Source organism: Gobius niger (genome assembly GCF_951799975.1).
Source record: "Gobius niger genome assembly, chromosome: 13".
Lineage (NCBI taxonomy): Eukaryota > Metazoa > Chordata > Actinopteri > Gobiiformes > Gobiidae > Gobius > Gobius niger.
Genome location: NC_136864.1, coordinates 5907440 through 5933194, shown reverse-complemented (window position 1 = coordinate 5933194; position 25755 = coordinate 5907440). Strand labels below are relative to the sequence as shown.

General features: G+C 40.2%; 2 protein-coding genes across 2 annotated transcripts in view; both read right to left on the bottom strand.

Annotated features, from left to right (window-relative positions):
• Positions 1-16: 16 nt before the first annotated feature.
• On the bottom strand, positions 17-8688 carry LOC306972855 (uncharacterized protein; the record flags this gene model as incomplete). The annotated part of the gene is made up of 19 exons (XM_079569562.1): positions 8398-8688; positions 8222-8290; positions 5128-5208; positions 4937-5005; positions 4107-4169; positions 3954-4025; positions 3696-3761; positions 3387-3449; positions 3245-3316; positions 3089-3151; positions 2037-2099; positions 1530-1592; positions 1377-1442; positions 989-1054; positions 825-890; positions 591-656; positions 337-405; positions 197-262; positions 17-109 (listed from the first exon to the last, which is right to left on the bottom strand). The coding sequence occupies exons 1-19, from the start codon at positions 8398-8400 to the stop codon at positions 17-19; spliced, it is 1239 nt and encodes a 412-aa protein (XP_079425688.1). The 5' UTR covers positions 8401-8688.
• A 4841-nt stretch (positions 8689-13529) lies between these two features.
• Positions 13530-25755, bottom strand: part of LOC306972854 (telomerase protein component 1-like) — a 49847-nt gene continuing 37621 nt past the window's right edge. Inside the window, exons 41-55 of the mRNA XM_079569561.1 lie at positions 24830-25195; positions 24606-24751; positions 24306-24410; positions 24127-24231; positions 23812-23938; positions 23620-23702; positions 21680-21806; positions 21422-21546; positions 19846-19964; positions 19611-19754; positions 17850-17949; positions 17659-17770; positions 15704-15786; positions 15528-15632; positions 13530-13798 (exon numbers count right to left, since the gene is read on the bottom strand). Of these exons, the coding sequence (XP_079425687.1) occupies positions 13679-13798; positions 15528-15632; positions 15704-15786; positions 17659-17770; positions 17850-17949; positions 19611-19754; positions 19846-19964; positions 21422-21546; positions 21680-21806; positions 23620-23702; positions 23812-23938; positions 24127-24231; positions 24306-24410; positions 24606-24751; positions 24830-25195 (1967 nt within the window). The 3' untranslated portion in view covers positions 13530-13678. The remainder of the gene's footprint in view (positions 13799-15527; positions 15633-15703; positions 15787-17658; positions 17771-17849; positions 17950-19610; positions 19755-19845; positions 19965-21421; positions 21547-21679; positions 21807-23619; positions 23703-23811; positions 23939-24126; positions 24232-24305; positions 24411-24605; positions 24752-24829; positions 25196-25755) is intronic.

Sequence of the window (25755 nt, the reverse complement as noted above, 5' to 3'; positions counted from 1 at the left end):
GAAGTGACGATTACCATCATAATTTTCTGACGGGAACTTGATTTCGAGATTTATTTCTTACCTGAGCTGAAGCGGCAAAGGGGTTTTTCAAGAGCTTCCCCACTCCTCCCTGTTCATGGGTAAAAGGTTAAATCAAAATTACAATCTTGAGAAATACATTCAGCCATTTAATGAATGAATGTGTTAGATATCCGACCTTTGAGGACTTTTCTGTCAGGTTGTCCGTGCTGCCGGAGAGGTCAGAGCTTTCAGACAAATCATCCTAAAAAGAGAACTATGGTTTGAATTCTGTACATTTTCTTATGATTATTTTTAATTCTGTGACACGGCTCTTACTTGAGACTGGGACTTGCCACCGAGACCCTTTGACTTTTTGAACATGCCGCCGAAAAATCCAGCTTTTTCCTGAAAAGATTCAGTCGGCCTTGAATCGAGTTGTGTGGAATCGATCACATCACAAGACATTATTTTTATTCATTTTTAAGTATTTAGGGGATTTAGGCTTCGATTTGAGCAGAGGAGGCAGTAAAATCAGGGACTTTTAAGAAAATGTTGGTCTGGAACGAGAATCACCACCAACTAAAACTCACCTTGGCAGAGTTGTCGGCCAGGTTTTCTTGGCTGTTTGAAAGTTCACCGTCTGCCGTCAGATCGTCCTAAACAGTAAAGTCAGAAAAGAATCTAAAATTAATCACTTAAACCAGTGCAAGCAGTGCAAAAAAACTTAATTAGGTCCAAACTAGACGTAAACTAGGCCTTAAATAAGATAAAGCATCGATAAAAGTAGCGTTAAAAGCAATTTAAACCAGTCAAAAATCCCTCACCTTTGATTGTGATCTGGCTCCGAGTTTCGGCTTCTTAAAAACTCCGCTCAAAATCCCCCCTTTTTCCTGTGACAACACACGAACATCACTGTGACATTGCTGATTATTCATTTGTGAATTCATCTTAAATAACTGTTTGAATGAGAGAATTAACAAAGTCTTACCTTGGTGCTGTTCTCGGACAGGCTTTCTTGGCTCTTTGAGATTTCGCCGTCTGCCATTAGGTCGTCCTAAACAGAAAGAAAATAGCAAATCAAGGGAATGCAATTGATAAGAGTAATATTAATCTAAAAACTATATTTTATTGTGTAAAACTTTAAAATAGATCAGACTGTTTATTGTACATGTAAATAATGTCTGTTAGAGTTTTTCAACATTTTGACTTGAAAGTTGGATTGAAAGAGTTTAGTAAAGTCAATACATTTTCTCTGCAATAGCCCTACAATCGTCAGCATTGCAAACACAAAAGTGAGAGTCTGAACTTATTTCATGGTCGTCTGTTCTGCTGAGAGGAAAGCACTTTAACTCTTTTGTGTCCTTCTAATGCCTCACCTTCGATTGTGATCTGGCCCCGAGCTTTGGCTTCTTAAAAACCCCACTTAAAAGTCCGCCCTTTTCCTGTGAACCGAATGAACACAGACGTCTTACAGGATGAATTCATATTTCTAAGAACGAAGCAGCTTTCTACAATTTAACCCCTTTTACCTTAGGGTTACCGTTGTCTGAAAGCTCCTCTTTGCTGCCTGACAGTTCCCCATCCAGATCCTCCTGGAGAAATGTCACAGAACGGAATAAATTATTTCCACAAATGGCAGGTAAACGACAAAACTCCATTTAAAAAAGCAAAAAACAAACATTGGCCCCTATTGGTTTCATTGTTTCGGAGTAAGTTTAGCGTTAACCCTGGTTTTGCCGTACTACAAAGCTGGATGACTTTCTATCAGGGTAGGATCTCCATGGAAACATGCACATGCACAACTAAACCTGGTCCAGAGCTTAGATAAGAAGACGGCTCTTTGACCAATCAGAGTCTTCCGCTGAACAGGAGAAAATGCACTCGGTTAAAGCAGGGGTTAAGAGGTTAAATCAAAGCCTGCATGGATTTTATAAAGTAGTGACATTGTAAATTTTACTACCAGCTTCGTAGTACAGCCCTCACTAAAGTGTGTATAATAGACCGTGCTGCGCGACAAACGTGACACTCATTCCTACCTGAGACTTTGTCTTTGTCTTTGGTGATTTTTTGAACATGCCGCCGAACACTCCTCCTCCCTCCTGAGAAAAGACAAAACATTACAATGAGCTGAAGTGAACTATTTAATGTAAAGTGCTGCTCTTCCACAGAGAGGCCTCTGCTGATGCGGCCGCTTTGTTCTCCCACATTCACAACAATGACGCGCACAAAATACCAGAACGAACCAAAGCCAAGTCATTGTTCAGAGTCCAGTCATTATTGCACATTCTGATCGAACACAAACAACATCTTGCAGTCATTGTGCTTTAAGGGCGGCTTTAATGCAAGACACTGCAGGTGAATGGGGAAAAAATACATATAGTGATATCAATGTAATACTTGTGCTGTTGATTGATTAGAAAAATCTAATACACTTTTTCTGCAACTTTCTGTTTTCATAAGACATTTTATGCATAAAAATGCTCAAAATAGCTGATATTTTCAGACAATGAAATCTAAATAATGGATATACCATGGTTTAAACTTATGGTTATATTTTGTTATATACTAGTTACTACGACTTTTTTTCACAGGGAATTTTAGATCTTGTTTAGCTTCTGAATAAGCTAATCACAAGTGAAAAAATCTGTAAAATAGATCAAATTTCACTTTGCTTTATTGTGCTCAAAGCGGAAAAAATCAGGCTAGGAATTCAATATTAGTTATTATAGATATTAGAACATTTTTGCTGTATTTTGTCACCGGGTTCATCCCAGGAAGGAAATGACCATATTTGGATTATAGCGTCATCTTGGGGACCCTTCAGGACACGTGGATGTAAAATATGTCAAGATTTGTAAATTAATTAATGTTTAAAAAAAAAAAGGCTTTTGTGACGAGATGTCAGAGTTACTTCCTGGATATCGCCACAAAACGTCATAAAATAAGCATCGCACTGGGTAGGTTTTCTCCGTTTTATTCTGTGACATTAAACTAAGATGTTAAGGGAGAAAACTAGCTAAAAATGTCAACATTGACTATGTGAAAAAACAATATTATCATTCCCCTAAATCAACTTTGCTGTACTCGCCTTGTTGTTGACCGTCAGACTGTCCTGGCTGCCCGAGAGCTCACTGGAAGTCAATAAATGATCCTAAAACAGACAACCATTCAGTAGAATATAGTAAAAAACAGACTTCACAGTAAATATTGTATAGTATATGTATTGTATGTTGAAAACCAGAACCTGAGACGGTCTCCTCGCCTCCGAAGGTTTGGGGGACTTTTTAAACATTCCCCCGAACACCCCACTGGATTCCTGTAATAAATAAGAAAAGCTCATTATTTCAGGCTTATATTAACAGTAAATCTCTTTTTCTCTCACTCACTTTGGCTGTGGCGTTTTCAGTCAGGTTGTCGGTGCTGGAGGTGTGGTCGAAATCCAGAAAGTCCTGGACATAAAGATCGCATTATTATGGATCAGAGCAGCATTTTTAGTCACGTCTCGAAGCAAAAACATCTAAATTGATTTCAGTTTCCAGACATCGCCCCAGTATCACATTTGTCCCTTTTTAGAAACTGTGACTGGGTTTGTGGTGAAACATCCTTCGCTGATGAAATAAACACACACTCATTTTATAAGCGAGTGCGTGTTTCTTTTACATAATAAATACTGTAGTTCGACCCGTAGATTTTACCTGTGAGGCCCTGCGGAAGTGTCCCGGTCTGGGAGGGGGTTTGGGAGGCGCACCCAACGCTTTGTCCTGGAGAGAAAAAGATGGAAAGATCAGATTTCAACAACAGGTTTCACAGAAGAAAACAGGAAAACAACGTACATGAGCTAAGAAACTTATATAAGAATCAATATTATGAGTTTAAGCCGATTTAAAGTGAAGTTCTTCTGGAGAGATATTTAACATTTTATGATTTGAAAGTGAGCGAGTAATGGACAATACCTTTAAAGACTTGTTTTCTGTCAAACTGTCCGAGCTGATGGAGAGCTGAGGGTTTGTGTATGAAAGATCAGCCTGTGAGGAAAAATACATCATCAGTATTTTCCGTGATTGCATAATTGGGATGTGTATAAAGTGAGTAAAGTCAGAACTAACCTGTGCTGGATCTTTAGTGGACTTGGGCTTTTTAAACATGCCTTTAAATCCACCCGTTTTGTCCTGAAAGTTGAGTAAAATATAGGGGAAAGTTATGCATTATCCGTAAAAACACGCAGATATTACTACAGCAAAGTCAAAGCGCTACAAGAGATTCAACTCATCCATCTAATCTCCCCTTTTATAATTTATTTTTGTATTAAAAATGGCAACAAAAGGAGCTGTTGTTTAGTTTATTCAGGGTTTAGGCAGTGGCAAGTCAAATGTCATGTCTTTTAATGCCATTTTAAAGCCTAAATACGGTTAATGCCACTAACTTAAAGTACTTAAACGATATTACAGCGCGGATGTCGAAGTACTCCAGGTGTTATTACGCCTCACAATATAGTGCCCCTTTTTTATCTGCTTAGAAAATCGACATGTTTAGTTTTGTGTAGCTAGATCATGGAAAGGCTCACGTAACTGTATTTACACAGGGGAAACGTGGAACAGCTTGGTAGCTTCTATCTCACCCCAGTTTGGAGCTAAACCTTTGCTGGGAGCGGCTAAATGCTAACAACATTTGCGTGAATGGGTACACAGGTACACATCAACTCGTCTAAGCTCAGGTAAGATATTCCTCAATATGTAAAAACGGTGGCCTATTTTTTAAAAGTCCAGTGGAAACCCTCGTATCATAGTGACATTTGTCCTCTGCAAAAAAATCCTCTTATTGATGAACTTTGATTTTCAATTCGATTATATTTTGTCATATTAATCATCAAACCCCGAACTGCAGCAATGAGGCGAGAGCGTTAACCTCTAAATACAATGTGGTGAAATGGACCAACCTTTTCGTTATTGTTGTTTGTCAGACTTTCATTACTCTTCGACAGGTCACCGTTTAACGAGACATTGTCCTGAAAAGAAATGATAAAACAGTGATCAATACAGGGATCTAATATGCAGACGCTTTCTCATACAAATACTGACATTAGCTTCATTGTAAACTACATTTCTCGTCACAAATGGCGTCTCTAACCTGTGAGTGGACGGTGAGAGAGTGCTCTGTGCTGGACTTGGTCGACTTCTTAAACATCCCGCCAAACAACGAGGCTCTTTGCTGAAGAGAAAAAAGGAATAAAAGGCTTTTTCAGTATTTTATCTTTGAAATAGAACGACCAACACAACGTTTGCAGTTCCTCACGAACACGGTTAACGTCTTCAACAATAGAGAGACTACAAATTAGAATGTAGAACAAGTAAAGTACAGACGCACATATCCAAGGCTCTGGATATGTGCACATGTTTTTTACAGCCAATCCGAGGTCTGACAACAACCCAGTCCAGTTGACGATACTTTCAAGTCTCTCCTGTGAGTCATTTGGGATATTAATAGCCAATTATTACGTCACAACAAAGACTAGACCTTCCCCGTAGCAAAGAGTGAGTCAGCGGCTTCTCGTGTGTCAGTTTATTTACAAAAAACACAGTGAGTTGTTTGGGGACGAGAAATTAATTATCTGAACTAAATGAGGAGATGCTGTTTTTGTCCGTGGCGTGTTGAGACTCGGTTGCAGCCCTCGTGTCTCGAATTGTTTAATTAGCTGAAGCTGACAATTAAAATTTATTGTGGAATTGGATTACATATTTAGCAATGCCAAATGAAGACAAACGATCATAATGACTTTAAGAGAGTATAATTTACACATTAAAAACATATAAAGCAATGTTTTTTACTCACAGCTTATGCAAGAAGCAGTGAGTAAAATGTGATCCTATTTAAAAGCTCAGATATACAATGTTTAATGCCACAAAACCAGCGCATCTACACACTTATTATCGTTTATTGATATTTGTATCCGCTCTAGAAAACATGAATGAGGGAAAAAATGCATGTTTGAGAAGAAAACGTGACACAACATGCAACTTTGGGGCTAAAATGTTTGTAGAACTGTCTGAAAATGTGCAGGAAAATGTGCAAAACCTGCATCTTGCTTTAACCCAAGAAGGGGGGAAAGTCATTATTCTTAAACAAATCCAGATTCATTGCATAACAGAATAAAAGTAATCACATTTTCAAATACATTTAAAGTTCATATGACACACAGACATAGTTAACACAATTATATTTAAGATTCTGCTAAAGATTTATTTAGTTAGTTAGTTATTTTTGTGATGTTTATAGTTTCACTTCCTCTTTGGACACTGACAGGAAGTGACATAGATAGAGGCAAACAATTTTAAACTGTTGCCGTGCCGACCATGTTAAGTCAAAAGCATTAAAACTGGTCATAATTGTGCACTTTAAGGCCCTTATTTTGGCACAGTTTGTTTAATAACTTTAATACTTTAGAATGTCACGTGGAAATCCGGACTTACTTTTCCTCTACTTCCCATTCATATGAAGGTCAAGCAAAGTCCTTCATAACGAACAATGTGTCCAGTATCAATAGGCTTATGTTTGTTGCATAGAGTTTCAGTCAATCAAGTGTGAAGTTTAGTTGTAGTTCGGTCTCCAAATGTTTAACCTTTACAAGTCACAGTCAAAGGCACAGAGTGTGTGTGCTCTAATGTTTTGGTATTTCAGTATTAGCCTCGAGCTACAGTGGCAGTTTCAACGCACAAAAGCAACCTGAGCTTTACTCAAATGAATGTTCAGCCTGTCAGTATCATAGCAAACAACACTGAGGAGGAAATGAAATGGGATAAAATAAGGACTAACTGTAGACCAGTTTTCATCTAACTGTTCTCTAGGTGGTGCTCGGGCAATCTTATACTTTATTCATTTCAATTAGAGATACAATGTTTATGCTTCTGTAATGCATTTAGAAAAGTAAAATGTCAGTGTTTTTTTCTGGTTTTGAGAGGGTTTTCATGCAGTTTAGACATTATTTAGTCCCATTTCGGTCCATTTTAGCATTACTTTTGTCCTGATGTTATATAGCTCTTATCCCCCACCAAGCACATTTTCTCCAGTTACTTTACCCAAATCTAAAAGCTTCTTGAAAAAAGCGTAAAAACGTGATGAAAAAGTGTCAAAACAGACAAAAATGTGACAAAAAAGTGCCAAAAATGTGTCGAAAAAGTGTCGAAAAAGTGCCAAAAATGTGTCGAAAAAGTGTCAAACAAGTGCCAAAAATGTGTCGAAAAAGTGTCAAAAAAGTGCCAAAAATGTGTCCAAAAAGTGACAAAAATGTGTCAAAAAGTGACAAAAAAAATGACAAAAATGTGTCAAAAAGTGACAAAAAAAGTGACAAAAATGTGACGAAAAAGTGATGAAAAAGTGCCAAAAAAGTGCCAAAAATGTGTCGAAAAAGTGACAAAAATGTGACGAAAAAGTGACAAATGTGTCGAAAAATGTGTTGAAAAAGTGACAAAAATGTGACGAAAAAATGATGAAAATGTGTCAAAAAAGTGTCAAAAATGTGCCAAAACTGTGTCAAAAAAATGACAAAAAGTGACAAAAATGTGTCAAAAAGTGACAAAAAAAGTGACAAAAATGTGACGAAAAAGTGATGAAAAAGTGACAAAACTGTGATGAAAATGTGATGAAAAAGTGACAAAAATGTGACAAAAATGTGACAAAAATGTGATGAAAAAGTGACAAAAAAAAAGACAAAAATATGACAAAATATGTGACAAAAAATTTGACGGAAAAGTGATGAAAAATTGACAACAATGTGACAAAAATGTGTTGAAAAACTAAAAAGTGACCAAAAGTTACAATAACGCAAGGAAAAGCTTCTTTAGATCGGTTTTGCAGGTCTTAGCTTTCAAATAAGGCATTAGGCTATAGGCTGTCACCTTTTAGATTTGGATAAAGGTGAACTTGAGAAAATGTGCTCAGTTAATAAGATTGAGAGCCACTGATCTAGACTAAACAAGGACCAAACAGAAGCGAACCAAAATGAAACAGGACTAGAATGAAAACAGGACGAACTAAAGACGTAAACTGCGTCAGTCCAAACGAGACGCACAGGTAGATTTGACTGACTTATGTCATAAAATCTAAATCTAAGAGGAGGAAATCATCACCAGGCGCAGTGCAGACAAAACAGACAATCAACTTACAGCAAAGAAATGAACGTAAACATCTTCTGCAAACCCTAAATTGTATTTTTTTTTTTACTCACAGCCACAGAACCACCGTCTCCGCCTCCTCCATCGCACTCCAAGTCCAGCTCCAGATTGTCGTATCGCTCCTGTAACGTGTATGTTTTACAGACTTTAAAAACAGCTAGCGTGCTAAAAAATGGGTTCGTCCGACTCAACACATACTCGATATCTGAATACATAACTTCTAACTCACCATTATTTCCTAAAATGTACAAAAACAGCTAAAAAGTCCGTCTTCCAAATCCAACGGTTACGTCCAAAGTTGTTAACCGTTGCGTCCTCACGTTAACCGTTGCGTCCCTGCGTTAACCGCTCCGCTAAAGTGCGTTTTTGACAGCGATAAAGAGCAGATAAAGTAGCCGAGGGAGAGTGATTAAACCCCGGTGACACAGTTCACACAGGCGGGGGAGTGGAGAGCGGGTGACACGGTGTAAAAACTTGTAGAGCCTGTTTTCTTCTGAGCGCTTTTCCTTCGCTGTGAATAAACCTGTTGGTGTTTATGGGCGTGAATTTGGAGGAGCGCGTTCAAGGCGCACTCGGAAATCTGAACTTCCACTGAAAATAGGAAGAAATACAAGTTTGTGATTGTTAAAATATTTTGTGGTACGTTGATGGTGGCGGGTAGAGGCGAGTAGTACATTTACAAGTGTAATTACAAGTAGGCTACATGAATAACTCTATTGAAGTTTTATGTTGCACCGACAAAAAAAATCCTAGTTTGTGACTCTCTCAAACAAGGGCAATAAAACCATTCTGAATCTGATATTACTCAAGTAGAAGTACACAGTGCTGGGAAAAACTACCCAATAAGTATTTGTACTTATAATAATATTATAAATGTAAAGTTGATTACATTTGTCTTAAAGGAACAGGCCACCGTTTTTCCATACTGAGATCTTGCCTGAGCTTAGACGAGTTGATGCGTACCTGTCTTGACTGTGCGTGCGCTCAGTTAGGCACAACGACCAAAGATGTTGTTAACATTTGGCCTCTCCCAGTGCATTCTTATAGCTTCCAAACGGGGGTGAAGTTGGAAGCTACCAAGCTCTTTCACGGGCACAAAGACCAGACAGGTACGTATCAACTCATCTAAGCTCAGGTAAGAACATATCTCAGTAAGAAAGAACGGTGGAATGTTTCTTTACATTTAGCTAGTCGACTAAATTTGCATGCAATTTTATTCGACTTCATCTCGACTAAAATTAAAGCGCATTTTTGTTAAAAGACTAAAACTATAACTAAAATATGTTGTCAAAATTAGCACTGCTCCTGCGCAGCTCCCTCCGCCCCACAACAGTCTTTCAACATCTTCTAGCAGGAGTTTAGCAGTTAATCTGTTTTATTCTCCAGTGATTTACTTGAGTAAGCTAGAAATAAATAAATAAATAGTTAGCCCACTGTGAGTAAAAGCTAGAACACAAGTGGACAGGTGATGAGAATGAGCACATGTGCTATAACACTTTAAACAATGCATCTGGTTCGTCCAATGTAATTGCAATGTCCACATTAAATAAATAAATGAAAATGAGAAAAGCTTTGACCCACAGTTTGTGCAGTTTGTGTTTCTATGTATATTTTTAATAAATTGTCATCTTATCTTTCTTTGGAAATTGGATTTTCACAATATTACAAGTTTTGTTTCTGATTTATGTCACAACTGAAACATCAGAGTTTTGCTCTCACAGTTACTCACATTTTCTCCCTTTTAAACTTGAATATTTATTTGAATCACTTTTACTTGAACTTATTATTTACTTGAAATGATAAGTTGTTACTCTCAAGAGGACCGTTACTTTTAAATAATTGTGTAGTGTAAACATTTACCTCTGAACTACATTTATTTAATTAGTGTTCATTTTATGTATTCCTCAGTAAAACATTTTAGTTTTGTTTTTTTAGACACAGTTTAGACATCATTCAGTCCAATTTAAGTCTATTAGGGTCCTTTTTAGGCCTGATTTGATCTTGATTTAGTTGTGGTGATACTTCCATCCATCCATCCATTTTCTTCCGCTTTATCCGGGGCCGGGTCGCGGGGGCAGCAGTCTCAGCAGAGATGCCCAGACTTCCCGGTCCACACACACCTCCTCCAGCTGTTCTGACCCCGAGGCGACACCAGGCCAGCTCAGAGACATAGTCCCACCACCGTGTCCTGGGTCTTCCACGAGGCCTTGTGGTGATACTTGAAAGGTCAAATACTTTATGAGACGGAACTTGGTAAAATTCTAGAAACACTAAATGTTCATATTATTGAAGCTCATTGATCAACTAAAAAATGATGCCAGATTTTGTTCTAGTTGTATTGTACTTGCCTTATAACCACAAGGTTGAGGGCTCCATCCCAGCTCCAGGCTATTCATTCTGCCGTTGTGTCCTTGAGCAAGACCCTGTCCCAGTTTGTGAATATGATGGCGGTCAAAGAGGACTCGGGTGACTACATCGAATAATAGAAAAAGAGGGATTAAAGAGAAATTGAGGGAATGGACTTGGGAAAGTGAAGCTTTTATATCTAATCAAATGAGTCTTGAAGAAAAGAGATGTTGAAGAGTATAGTAATATCTACTCAGGTTGAGTAAAATACAGCAACAAATTTCAAAGAAGTTAGAGGCTAAAAGGCAATATATTAAAGGTGGGACATTTCCTAAATACAAGGGACACAGACCTAAATGGCTGAGCAACAAAAATACGGACAAGCGGTCACTGTAATTGGTGCAGAATGATAGCCTTCGGGCAGCTGTGGCTACATACCATTGAGTTCAAGCGCTTTTAGGCTTGCTGTAGAATAAAATATCTCGTAATGTACAAAGTTACTATCATTCAATATCATTTCAAATCCAGGCTGAAAACAGTTCTTTTTGCCCGTTCATATGACTGAATGTATTTTATCTGCACTCTTGCCTTTTACTGTAATTGATTAATTTTATGTTGATGTTTTCATTGATTCTATTTGTTTTCAACTGTGAAGCACTTTGAATTGCCTTGTGTATGAATTGTGCTCTACAAATAAACTTGCCTTGCCTTGCCTATCATATTTATCTCTACGCAACAACAAATGAGCCGTCTGAGTAAATACAAGGACACAAATCACTTTGTTTCATTTTGCTGTTTATTTTAAGTTTATGATTTATGGCATTTCGGTGGTTAATATGTGATCCAGACAAAGCCATTCAGTGCAGATAACAGAGCCATAAAGCAATGAAATGATAGTGTTTGAGGCTGTAAACAGTAGCAATAATAATCCAGCAAGAGCAATACAGTTCATACAGATTTATACTCCAGCACCTTTGCAAGCAAAAATCACAAAAAAATAATCTTCCTTCAAATTGAAAACAAACCTAACTCAGTTTCCCCTGTTTTCCCTAAGACATATTCGCTACAGGCACTTGCGTAAATAATGGAATACTTGTATTTTTCTTTGGTTAAGTTACTAAATAATATCATCAAACCTATTTTAGTGCAAAGAAGGAAGCATCATCTCCCCCACAGTTCTAAACAAAGCAGCGAATGGCTTAAACATAGACACATATTGTAGATATTAGTAGATTCCTTAATGTAAAACTATGAACTTTTCCTTTAAAGGTCCTGTATATCAGGCTTTTTCAAAGTGCTTTAGGGTCAAGCTTTTAGTCATTAAAGCAAGTTAAAGTGCATATGACAGTTTGATTGTGTGATTGTCAACTTTTTTTGTATTCGAAAAACCTTTTTGGGCGCGAGAGAACGTTAAAGTAAACAAACCTAAATGTTAGATAAAGGTTCTATAAAGGCTGCAGCAAACAACTTTAATAAAACCAAAATATAACGTTAGTAAAACATTTCCTTGAAGGTTGTTATTAAGCTAACGTTAGGAGGTAAGACGAGGGAGGCGAGTTTGCTTGGCGTAGGGACGATTTTCTTCATTGTAAAAAGACCATTTTCTCCAAAGGCCAGCGTTGTATGTACGTGATTAGTTCTGGGTACCGTTAAACGATACCAGTCTGGTGTCGGGAAAAAGGTTTAGGTTCAACTGGTTTCTAAAGAAGGTAGAATTTATTCCTGTTTTCCCCCAAAATGTATAAACACAAATCTTCAACTACATTTACCCCCAAATTACTCCCCATTTTTCCACACATTTCTTCACATTGGAGATGAAAAAAGTATTGTTCAGGTATTGGTATCGAAAAAAACGGTACAAAGCCCTATACGTGACCTAACTGGTTTTCTGTGTGGACATTTTTAAAGAATTGACTGTATTTCGCACATTTTTAGAGCACTCTAAGAGGATTTGATCTCTGATTTGTGTCATAATATCATCTTCAAAATCATTCAAAACATCCTAAGGGCCAGAGGTTCTATGCTAGAGGGCTGGATTTGGAACTCTTTTTAAAGCAAAACATAACATTGTATAAACATATAGAAAACTTTCCGTGAAACAACCAAAAAAAAACCTCCAGGTAACGTTCCCAAAACATTTCTAAAGAATAAAAAGTGTTACCTGGGGACCCCTAAAATTACCGTGCAGCCTCCCAGGATCCCTCTGTAAAAACAGACCGTCTCTTGTTTCAAGCAGCAAAACATTTAAACTCTAGATTTTATTTGCTTATTCAGCAATTTAAGCATCTGGAAAAGCGCTATATGAGACTTACTTTATATAAATACTTTATATTTATGCAAATATGAACAAAAAAAGGGCTATATTTCTTTTTCTACTCTTTCCTTTTCTTTTCTTTACGCCTTAAGTCACTCCATTGGTTCCCAGGCTAGTTGCAAGTTGGTCATTTTATACTCACTACTGCCACCTCAGGTCATACGTGTAACTGCAGCTTCTATATTAAGCTCATGCATGACGGCACTTCGGACACGAACTAACATCTTTTTGACAGTGCATTATTTTAGAGGCAGTTGTGGTGAACAGGTCTGGGCTCATTCTACACATTAGGACATGGTTGGAACATGTAGGGGGAGGAAAATACATAATTTTAACATTTTTAAACTCTGTATAGTCCCTTTAAGTAACCACTGAATGAGGGAGAGTTGCACAGAGCTCTGATAACTAGCCCTAAATTTACTCTTTTGCTGATAAACTGCATAAATGAGTGTCGTCTGCACTTCTCGGTCATAAATTTGACATTTTGTTTACTTGCCACTAGAGGGCGGAAGAACTAAGTTACGAATGGCCACACATCCAGCTGGCACTCAAAGGATGGAACAAATCCAAAGCGTGGAGCCAGTTATCCAGTGGTTAAGGCTTCTGCACATTACAAGACTTTTTCTATTGAGAAGTAGACTGACTGACAATACAGGATTGCTTAAACGTGAATAAGTGAAACAAAAAAACAACTCGAGGTTTGTTTTTGATCAGGAAATAGGAAACCACTTGGTTAAAAGCTCGATTAAGTTATTTCTGGATAAATGTAGGACCTTTAACGGTGCATTGGAGTAAACATATCATTATTATTCAGCAGTTTTGATAACTGTAGTGCGTATTGTGAAGTGCGTTATCCGGTCCAGGAGAGGAAGTAGACGTTTCCCAGTTTGTCGCCACAAACCAGTTTAGTATCGTCTTCAGGAGCCACTTCCAGGAGGACCACCGGGGCGCGGCACACGAACATCCCCAACTGAGGGACGGAGAGAGGGGCAGGAAGTTTATATTATGTTCAAAGGTTGGTAAAGTAGTTTCACTCACACAGATCTTACATATATTTTCAGACAAGTTCTTCGCCTTCAAATAAACAAATGAAACAGCGACAAAAAAGCAATGAAAAGACAACATAAAAGTGACAAAAACATGACAAGAAACACAGAAAATGAGCAGCATGAAAAAGCAGCATGAAAAAGTAACAAAAACACAACAAAACGTGACAAAATGGTGTAAAAAAGCACCAGAAAATGTGACAGGTTAAGAATAAAAGCACAAGAAAGTAGAAGGATTCAGTGGTAGAAGTCTGAACTCTCAAATCTGTTTTGGTATTAACACAATCAGATAAAAGGGTGACGAAGAAGTATTTTCAGCATTTCAAGACCAGTTTTATTATGAGGTGAGGTACACGAAAATTGTCGTGTAATTGTCGTTTAACAGTATTTGCAGTAATAGAAGAGGGAAGTGGGACAAGTTGAGCTACTGGGTAAAATTAATCACCCATTACTTTCATATAGTTGGCTGTGAACATAAATAATATGCATAATGATTATTATTTCTGCGATAAAAATAGCTAATGGGATTTATAGTGTAAATTTCAGCTTTAAATCTGGTGGAAATCACAGAAATGCCTATAGCTCTGAGCCTGTTCCTACAAATGTGCACATTTTGCAACACTAACGTAAGTGGAGGCCTTTATTTTGTCCGTTACATTTATCATCATCATTAAAGGGACCATACGGAGTTTAAAAAAGTCCTCCCCCTACATGTTTCAGCCATGTCATGCACGAGCTTAAAGGAATAGGCCACCGTTTTTACAGACTGAGATATGTTCTTACCTTAGCTTTGACGAGTTCTTTAGGACCTGTCTGATCTTCACCCGTGCCTTCACTTTACTGCGCAGTAATCTTCACTTTACTGTGCGGATGCCAAATTACTCCTGGTATTATTACGCCTTACAATATAGTTCCCCCTTTTATCTGCTTAGAAAATCCACATTGTTTAATTTTGTGTAATTATACTTTGTAGTGGAACACTTCACGTAACCATATTTAAATAGGGAAAACGTGGAAGAGCTTGGTAGCTTCTATCTTGACCTGTTTTGGAGCTATAGAGGAGAGGAGGGAGAGGCTAAAGGCTAACGCCGTCTGCACTGTGTTTACGTGACTGAAGGCACGGGTGAAGATCAGACAGGTCCTAAAGAACTCGTCAAAGCTAAGGTAAGAACATATCTCAAAACGGTGGCCTATTCCTTTAATAAAGAAGCTGCAGTTACACCTAAGACCTGAGGTGGCAGTAGTGAGTATAAAAATGACCAACTTGCATCTAGTCCCTTTAACATCTTATAAGATGATGTTGAGAGGCCACTAGATCAAACCTAACTGAATTTGAGTTAGCATTTAGCTCATGCGCTTATTTGTATCTAAATAAAACCTCGCAAGGTCTTTACATTCATTAATGATTTCTAACGAGGCTTTGACCTAAATGTGGTCGATGGGTTGACAACAGCTGAAACATCTGGATCGTTCATAATTTGCGATTGATTGAAGGCTAATGCTAACGGCTATAGGAAAAATACATTAAACAGGTTAACAGAAGGAAAGGGAAGGAAGACGAGTGGCCAGCAACTACACTTTAAATGGATTTAATGGATAATAATATTTTTTCCCTTCAGTTGGCTATGAAGTTCTGTTTTGAAGGTTTCTGACCTGTTTCCTGGTTCCTCGGTCCCAGATTTTGACGGTCTTGTCGCAAGAAGCCGAGACGATGATGCTTTTCGTCAGTCTCAGCACATTGATCCTGTCAGTGTGGACCTGGACACAAAATCACTGAGTACAACGTCTTCACATTCAAGCGCTTTCTAACGTGATGTCTGGACCCTCACAGGTTTCCTGCTGCTCCACGAGGACAGGTCTGGAGGCAGGTTAAACCACATGTTCCCTTTGACGTCTCCACACACGACGAACTCTGAAAAACAGCAACGATAACGGGATGAAATTAGGGCTGGAAACTGTATTTTTCTATTGGACTGTACAGGTTTTTAATCTCGTCTCTGTTTATAAACATTATTACAGAGCTTTTGTCGGTAGCAGCCAATTTCATTTTACATTTTAAGCTACATAATTCCATTTCAATTCCCAAAAGCAACAAATCTACACATTTATCATTTCGAAATCTTTCCAAATATTAGACTACGGTGAGGAAATGAGCAAAATATGGATATTCCCAGTGATTTTGGAAACGTTGGCCATCTTGTGAGCAAAATATTTCGGACAGACGGAAACATGCAGTTAAATGTGTTTTTGACCAGAGTTTTCACTTAATCTATGGCGTAAATCAGTGGTTCCCAACCTTTTTTGTCTTGCGGACCCCGTTGGATACTGTGTATCTATGGTAACTAGTAGCCTGCATTAAAAACCTCTTCAAAATCATGGGGTCGTCCTCCAAACGTTGCCATATCTGATTTGTAGAAAGCTCCTTTGTGAATTCCACGTGTAGTAATAAAGTAAACAAGATGTTGTAGATCCGGAAACCGAGCAGATCACTCCGCTGCTGCGTAGCTACAACCTGGAAGCTGATGCTGCTCAAATATAAGTTATTTTAAATGGAAAATGATTATATTTAAAACATTATTCCGTCAACACACAGTTATATGGGTAAGTGGTGTTATAAGTGATTTGACTCAGGTGCACTGTGCTTGGGTCAGACTGTTTTTTATGCAGGCTACGAGTTACCATAGACATGCACTAGCCTAGAACTAGCCTAGCATCACTAAAGCCTTCAAATATAAGGACCGCATGAATAAAAAATTTTTTTTAAATCTCCAGAAATCAACCACACTCTGGACAACTAGGAAATGAGGCCCTATGTCAGAAATCCTGAAATATCCCTTTAACCCCCACCTGAACCAAGTATGTTTTCTCCAGTTTGGCTTTAGACAAAGCTAAAAGCTTCTGAAAAAAAAGTGTCCAAATAGCAACAAAAATTAGACGAAAACGAGGATGAAAATGCAACTAAAGAGCAACAAAAAAGTGACAAAAGGTGACAAAAAGTAATGAAAATGTGACAAAACTGTATGACGTAAACGCAACAAAAGTGCGATGACTTTTTTTTTTTTGAAGGAAAAAAGATGCCTGACATTTAAGGCCTGTTTTTGGCACAATTCATGCAATGAGCAAATATTTTTTAAAGCCCCACAGAAAAAGCTGTAATGTTTGTTATTAATATGAAATCAAATTGAAAATGGAGATTGATATTTATGATCCATCCATCATATAAATCTTGTCATTTAAAGGGGGGTATTATGCAAAATCGACTTTTTCAAGCTTTACATCATGTTATTATGTCATTCCCTCATTAAAAACATGCCTGAAGTGTTGCCTTGGCACATTCACGTATTTTTGAGTAATCTGTAAAAACTCTGATGGCGGCCATTTTAGGGATAGGTTTGCCTGAGTCCTCCTAGGAACGCCCCCACCTCCTGGAGACGCCTCCGAGCTTTCGTCACCAGCCGAGTAACCAACCACTGCTCCTCAGCAGAACCCCCTCCCCACTGATGCCACAGACAGCGTGTGGAGGGGGCGTGTCGGAAAGGCTCAGAGGTTCTTAAAGAGACAGAGGCCTATTTCAAGACATTCACTACAGCCATTTTGAGGAGCAATTTTATACAAGGCAGTTATTCTAATTTACTGCATTTACAGACCAACAGAAGGTTTCGTCATCATTGTAGTGTGATATAGACTGGTGCTATGTGATTGAAAAAAGCATAATACCCCCTCTTTAAGTATTTGAATATACTGTAAAACATTGCAAACACTGAAAGCTTAAACGTGTGATTACCATTGTCCATGGTGGCGGCGGTGATCAGCTCTTCCTTCTTCTCCTCCTCGGGAGTTTCCAGATGAAGGTTTCCAAACGTATCTCTCAGTGAGTACTTTGCTCCCAGTGTGTACTGAAGAGACACACATCATTAGATTCATTGTAGCTAAGGCATTTTTAAAAAACATGGCATAATGGGTCTAAAAACCCACCAAAAACGCCAGGTACAGATCTCCGCACCGTTCTCCAGCCAACCACGCACTTTTGTCGTCGTTACGAACCCAACACAGGAACCGGGTCGATTGTTGCCAACTGCAAACACACAAAACCGTAATGAAAATCCACTATAATATCCTTACATTCAAAGCCATCCAGAACCTCCATACCTGCCTGACCTTCTTCATATCTACCTGTTCGCTCTCTCCACTCCTCCTCCTCTCTCCACCTCATGGTCATCACTAAGCTCTGGAACTCTCTCCCCCCTGACCTCCACAACGCCCACTCACCCCTACCCTTCAAATCAAAACTCATCTGTTTAGAAAGGCCTTCTCACTATGACTATAACTGCACTGTCCTTTTAACGTGTATCCGTTTGTTTGTAATTATGGTACAATAATTCTTATATCTGAAGTCTGTCCATCACAATTCACGTGGTGTCTCCTGTCCCACTCCCCCTTGAAGGTCGATCAATCAATGGTTTTGTATAGCCCAATATCAAAACAAGAGTTGCCTCACAGGGCTGCACCAAACATATAGGCAATGAAACAAAACGGTAAATAAGACGATGTAAAGTTCAGGCAACTTAACCCGTCCTTAGACTCTCCAGCGGGCGAAAAGAGAAACCTCCAGAGGAACCACAGAAGGAGAGATCCACTCCCATGACAGGCTATAGAGACACAGGGCTGATGGGAGTCCCTCAGGAGTGCCCGTTTCAGATGGTGTTTCAGCAGTCCTTCAGACCCTGTCCACGGAGGAACTGAGGAACCCCACCTACAGAGACTGGACAAGAAGAACTGGATGTTCTTGGCCCATCTGCCGAGGACCCCATTCGTCCCTGTATATGTCGGCCTCTATAGCCTGTCCATCCATGAGAGTGGATTCTACCCGGGGTTTCATTTTTCTCCCACTGGGTTTTGGACTTTTTCCTCACCGTGCTGGAGAGTCTAAGCCAGGGGTAGGCAAGTTCATCTTCGCCAAAACACCCAAGGGCCGAACCTCAACATCGTAGCCTAAAGTAAAGAACTTTTTGCTGCAAATGCCAAAGCTTTACATCAGTGGTTCCCAAATCGGGACCCAACGTTACCCTCGGATGACAGACACAAATAACCCAAATAGAACCTTTATTTGTCATATATATCGTACAAAATATTGTGTTTTCCCACACAAGTTTTTATTGACCAAGCAGTAGATATGCCTTTAAATCTGAAACTTGAAAAACAATATTTTCCTTTCAGAGGGAAAATATTGAAAAAAAAGTTTCCAATAAACTCGCGACCCACTGAAAAAGGTTCCGCGACCCACTTTTGGGTCCCGACCCACCAGTTGAGACTCACTGCCTTACGTTACATACTGTAGGACCAAGTGGGATATTCTTCCAGGGCATTTTTAAAACACTGACACTATTTCTTGCATTTTTAGAGTACTGTAAAAGGAATTTCATCTCTTATTTGGATAATAGGGCCGGATTTGGCCCGCGGGCCTGACGTTACCTACCCCTGGGCTAAGCCTTAGGACGCCCACACAGTTCGTCACCACCTGCTGCTGACGCTTATATGGACTTTGTGCTTGCCTTCATTTGCCTGAACTTTACATAGTCTTGTTTATTGTTCTTTAACGCGTTTCCTTGATGTAAGGCGACCATGAGTACTTCGAAAGGCGCCAAACAGATAAAATGCATTATTATCATCCTTATGAACAGAGAGGAAAGCGTGTCCAAAGAGTTGACTGGCTCTGTGGACTGTTAATGCACTCACTTATTGACTTCGTGTTGCCAGTCATTCTCTTTTTCATTGGTGGCGTCTAAAATGATGTTCTCGGTGTTGACTCCCAGAAGCATAGTGCAGAAGAAGAGGCTGATCATTGGCTTCTCCTTTTTATAAGAGGCGACTTTCATCAAACTGGGGGATAAAAAGAAAACGTTTAAAGGCCCAGATTCATTTGTTATTCACTTTGTGTAACATTTTACCCAATAAATAGAATCAAATGTACCTGACTGTGCCATGTTGAGTCATCAGCACTTTGAACACATCGACGTGAGGAGCGCTGTATCCCACTGCGATCTGTCCGTCAGGCATCGAGCACAAGGCGGTCACTGCTGCCTTTGAAACCTGACACCAAAACAGCACAAATTTACTTATATAGACTACGTTAAGAATTATTATGCAAATTGAATAAAAGGTCTAAAAGGTAAAAATAAAAAAAACATTTTTTCAATAAAACTTATAGATGGTGTTGTGTCTCAGGGCTCGTGACGCCTGTGATGATTAGCTTGTCAGGTAAGTCCAGTTAAGGGAAAAAACTACTGAAAAAGGGCGTTAACCATTATTAAGCAGACCATCATTTTCAAGCAATAAGTGAAAGAAACAGGTACGAAAACCTTAGAAATATCATTAAAGATCAACCTTAATCATCGTACTGTTAAGAGATTTGTGACTGATTCAGACACACAGGAGTTTGTGCAGACAAATACATCAAGTTAATAGAACAGCTGCTACAAAGCAGCAAACTGGTATTTGAAGTTGCTGGCACCTCTGGAGTCGAACATCAATCAAACTTTATATATAAAGCGCTTTTCATACCGAAAGGTATCGCAAAGTGCTTTACAAAAAAGAACCATGCCTTCACTAACAACATCAAAGTGTTGTTAATCGAAATCGTAATCGAATTTCGATTAATTGCACAGCCCTATCCAGCCTCCCCTAAACTGTTCATTGAAGCTGAAGCAGAAACGGCTGCAGTGGCTCAGAAATACATGAGGACTCATTTTCAAACAGTCTTGTTCACTGATGAGGCCGTGTGACCCTGGATGGTCAGATGGATGGAGTAGTGGATGGTTGGTGAATGGCCACAATGTCCCAACAAGGCTGTGACGTCAGTAAAAAGGGGGCGGAGTCATGAATTGAGCCAGAATCATGGGGAGAGTCAGCCCCTTTAGGCTCCCTGAAGGTGTAAAAATGGCTGTGCTTTCCCGAACAAAATCATCTTCATGCATGACAGGGGAGGGGAGGCCGGATAGAAGGTTTATGCATAACTGCAGCCTCTGGACGGTCCTACACCTTGATGTTCGGGAGACTCCAGAGGCACCAGCAGCTTCAAAAAACAGTTTCCTTCTTTGGAGCAGCTGTTCTCTTAATCTGATGTATTTGTCTGCACAAACTTGTCTGTGCTCTGAATCCACCACAAATCTCTTATCAGTACGATGATAACGCTTAATCTTTCATGAAATATCGAAGTTTTTAAAACCTAGTCCAAGGCATTCAACTATTTCACGCTCAGCAGAGAGATCCTTTTTCTTTCCCATATTGCTTGAAAATGATGATCTGCTTATAATGGTCAACGTCCTTTTTCAGTAGTTTTTTCCCTTAACTGGACTTACCTGACAAACTAATCATCACAGGCGTCTGAGATTGATGTCAGTGCTTCAAAGAGCCCTGAGACACAACACCATCCATGAGCTTCATTGATTTCATTGACAAAATACAATTTGCATAATTCTTAACGCAGCGTAGCTTTCCTAACCCTTACTTTAAGTCTCTAATACGACAACTCTAAGCCACATCATCACCTGCTTCTGTCCGATCACATGATCGTTTTGCCAAAGCTCCAGTAAACCACACTCGAATCCAGCGACGAGTAGCTCCTGACTAAAGCACAGAGCCGTCACTGAGCCTTTGCGAAGCGGAGGAGACTCTGGGGAGAAGAGACAAAACTCTAATCAAGCACAATGGCATAAGACAAAATATGCACAATAATGACAATAAAACAGAAACTAGACTAAAGATACTATTGTCCCCATGGTGTTGTCACAGGAGGAAACTCTCACCTGTGGTCCAGTCCCAGCAGCGGACAGACCCGTCCTCAGACACAGTGAGCAGCTCGGAACCCTCGGTCTTCGGGACCACGGCCCGGATGGCTCCAGTGTGGCCCTGGAAGGAGCCGCAGTGCTCCACCTGCGTTTGTGCAAAATCATTACATCAAAACTAAAAGAGCAAAGTCACAAACAAGTGAACAACATATAAAGGTGCGAGGAAGCTGGCCACGAGGAGTCAAAATGGGCAGACTGACAACAAATATCGCTCTTATCAGTCATTTATTTTGCAAGACCAACAGAACTTCTCAGTGACGCACATGTCACATACAAAATGGCCCCAGTGACTAGAAGCAGTCAGGTTTTATACTTCCCCCTAATGGGAAAGGACCTCCCACCGGAAAGTACCATTAGCTCAATGGGTAAGTTCCACATGTAAGTTCAGCAGGTAAGTTAAAGGGGGGGTATTATGCAAAATCGAGTTTTTCAACCTTTTCATCGTGTTATTATGTCATTCCCTCATTAAAAACATGCCTGAAGTGTTGCCTTGGCACATTCACGTATTTTTGAGTAATCTGTAAAAACTCTGATGGCGGCCATTTTAGGGATAGGTTTGCCTGAGTCCTCCTAGGAACGCCCCCACCTCCTGGAGACGCCTCCGAGCTTTCGTCACCAGCCGAGTTGCTCCTCAGCAGAACCCCCTCCCCACTGATGCCACAGACAGCGTGTGGAGGGGGCGTGTCGGAAAGGCTCAGAGGTTCTTAAAGAGACAGAGGCCTATTTCAAGACATTCGCTACAGCCATTTTGAGAGAGCAATTTTATACAAGGCAGTTATTCTAATTTACTGCATTTACAGACCAACAGAAGGTTTCGTCATCATTGTAGTGTGATATAGACTGGTGCTATGTGACTGAAAAAAGCATAATACCCCCTCTTTAACATTTGACATAAAATTAAATGATATGTGTTCAAATCAAAAACAAAATGCAAATCAAAAATCATACACAAAAGGAAACACAAAGCAAAGTTAAACCAGTTTCCCTCTGCCACATGGTCCAGCCTAAGATTTCAAAATGGCCGACAAAGACCACGCCCTTCCTTTCTCACCAGGTTGTACAGGTAAATGTCTACTGAGTAAATGAATAAACAAAGTTTTAAATGGACAACGTGAAGTAAATGATTAACTTAATAAAATGAATCAGGGGTCATTGTTAGCTGGTGTATATTGCAAATGAAACAAATGAAGCAAAATAACCAAAATACATAATGGGACAAACCCACTTTGTCACAAAAGCTAAATTGAAATCACCCAGGCAGATTCATCATCCAGTCTATTCAGTCTATAACAGCTGGATTTACTTTGTGAGGAAGTAAGTGCTTTTCTTTGTCATTACACAATTGTACAATGAAATTGCGTTGATCAGGGTGAGTCCCACTGCGACTCTGTGCGGCAACCTGACCAGCATGTTTTTGGAGGTCGAGGAAGCCGTAGCACCTGTTTCAGAGCATGGTGTCCTGCACTGGTCAGCTCCTCCTCCTCCTTCCTCTTCCCCTGTGCAGCTCCCTCCGCCTCCTCTCACTCCTCCTCTTTCTCCCCTGGTTCTGCCACCATTCTTCCCCTGAGGGTCACCATCTTCTCCTCGCTTGCCCCTCCTCTGCTCCCTATAGCGCCTCCTGTGACGCCTCCACTGTACTGCACTTGGTGAATTTACTTGAACTCAAAGCCCACACAATTTGCAACAAACCATATAATACAGCTCCTTCAAGGCGGTCGGTGACTGTTGCGTTATAACTCCAGCTGAAGAGACTTGAAGAAGATGCACTACCTCAATAATCCCGTTTCAAACCGTGACAGTTGGAGGTGGTTTAATAGCAAATGTACAATTGTCTTTTTTCAAGAAAGTCGAGTGTAGGGCCTTTCATAATATGAAGCGGAAAAAAAAACGGGACAGACCTGCAGTGGTTTCCAGACCTTCGCTGTGCCGTCCTCTGAAGCCGTCACCACAGTCAGCTCTGCAGGGCTGGATTCTTTGTCATCTATAAAAAAAAGCCCAAGCAGAGCCAGTTACAAGCAGCTGAGCCTCCTGTGTTTTCAGACCAAAGGTTAACCCTAAAAGCCTTCATGTGTGTGTGCGTTTGTGCCGACCTGTGACCACGAGAGTGCACTGGTTTATGGGCTGGTGATGAGCCGAGATGTGGCAGATTTCAGCTCCGGAGTCGCGGTTCCAGACGTGAAGTCCTCCGTCTGAACTGCTCGCAAGAATGTACAGAGCCTGGATGTAAAACACAAACATCTTTATATACTTATTTGTATTTTTCATTACATACTTTAATGGAAAGAGGTGTGTTAAAGTGATTTACAGCGATATGGCAATAATATATAATGTTTTTCTCATTGTGCAGCCCTGTAACTGTAACAATAAATAAAAAAATATGGATTCTCTTGTGGATTTAATCTCACCCGACAGCAGACAGAGTTGAGAGGACCCTTCCAGCAGATTTCTTTCACACTTTTTCCAGTTTCTAAGTCCCAGAAACAAATCCTGCCGTCATTGGAGGAGGTCGCCTAAAACAGAGTGAGTGATTGTATTTCAGAAAGTGCTAAATGAATAGGTATAGGTGGTTGTAAACACGGCGTACTGTGCAGTCAGTGGTCCACACACAGCCGGTGATCCAGTCTCGGTGACAGTGATGGAGCGTCTTGGACAGAACCGGAGTCGAAGTCACGTTCCAGATCATCAAGGCCTGAGGAAAACACAAAGATCGAAGAGGTTTAGCTATTTGTAAGCCTGTGTGTGGTATTGTGTCAGGTATTTTGGGCTTAAAATGTGAAACGTTTGAGAGGTTAAAAATAGTGATGGGTTAAGGACACACTTTAAAATAACGTCACACTGTATCGCACTGTGTTGATAGGCCTCATGACTTAGGAGCAGCCCTCACCTGGTCTTTCCCTCCCGACAGGAGCTGATCTCCCCCTGGGCTGAAGGCCAGGCAGGTCACTCCTCCGCTGTGGCCTCTGAGCACCGAGTGAGGAGCATCGCCGTTGAGCAGCTCCGAGCGCGACCACAGAGCCACAGTGCAGTCCTCTGTGTGACAGACAGGGGGCAGAGAAATCGTTCAGCGCTTTAGTCCATCATGATCCTGTAAATGTAACTTTTCCTCACCTGAAGCCGAGGCGACGTAAGTGTCATTCTGAGCCAAAGCCAGGACTGAATCTTTGTGAAAATGCAGCTCGGAATCCATCATCAGACCTTCCGGAAGCAGTTGATCTTCGTCCTCTTTCCTCCAGACCTGCACCTCACCGCTCTGCAGTCCCAGGACCAGCAGCTCCATCTGGGAGTCGGACTTAGACTTGGCGTCTGTCACGGTCGGGGTTCGGGATCCGGACTTGTCTGAGCCGGAGTTTGAGCCGGAGTTTGAGCCGGAGTTTGAGCCGGTGTCAGAGTCCACATCCATGTAAGAGTCCACAGAGACCCACAGCAAAGAGCGAACAGGAGAATCGACATCGTCACAGGACCAGATCTTCTCCTCTACAATACAAACAAGACCTTTTTTAATAGCACATTTCAACATCCAAATTAAACTGTATACATGGGGGAACAGGGCTTCATGGCTAAAGGTGCAATTGTTTAGATCTGAGGGCTTTTCTAAGAAGCTGGTTGAACTTAAAGGGACTATAAGGAGTTTAAAAATGTTAAAATTAAGTATTTTCCTCCACCTACATGTTCCAGCCATGTCCTAATGTGTAGAATGAGCTCAGACCTGTTCACCACAACTGCCTCTAAAATCCTGTACGGTCACTCAAAAATGTATCACTTCGGCCCGAATTGCCGTCATGCACGAGCTTAATATAGAAGGTGCAGTTACATATATGGCCAGAGGTGGCAGTAGTGAGTATAAAATGGCGAACTTGCTTCCAGCCCCTTTAACCTGGATTAGTTCCTTTAACCCTGGTTGAGAAACACAGCTGTGGTTCTACAAACCGCGTTACATGAACCCTGGGCTTCTCTGAGGATTTGTGAGGCGTTCAGGTGGAACAGGAGGAGTCAGAGCCTCAGTTCATCTGAATATCAAAATCTATCACTAAAGT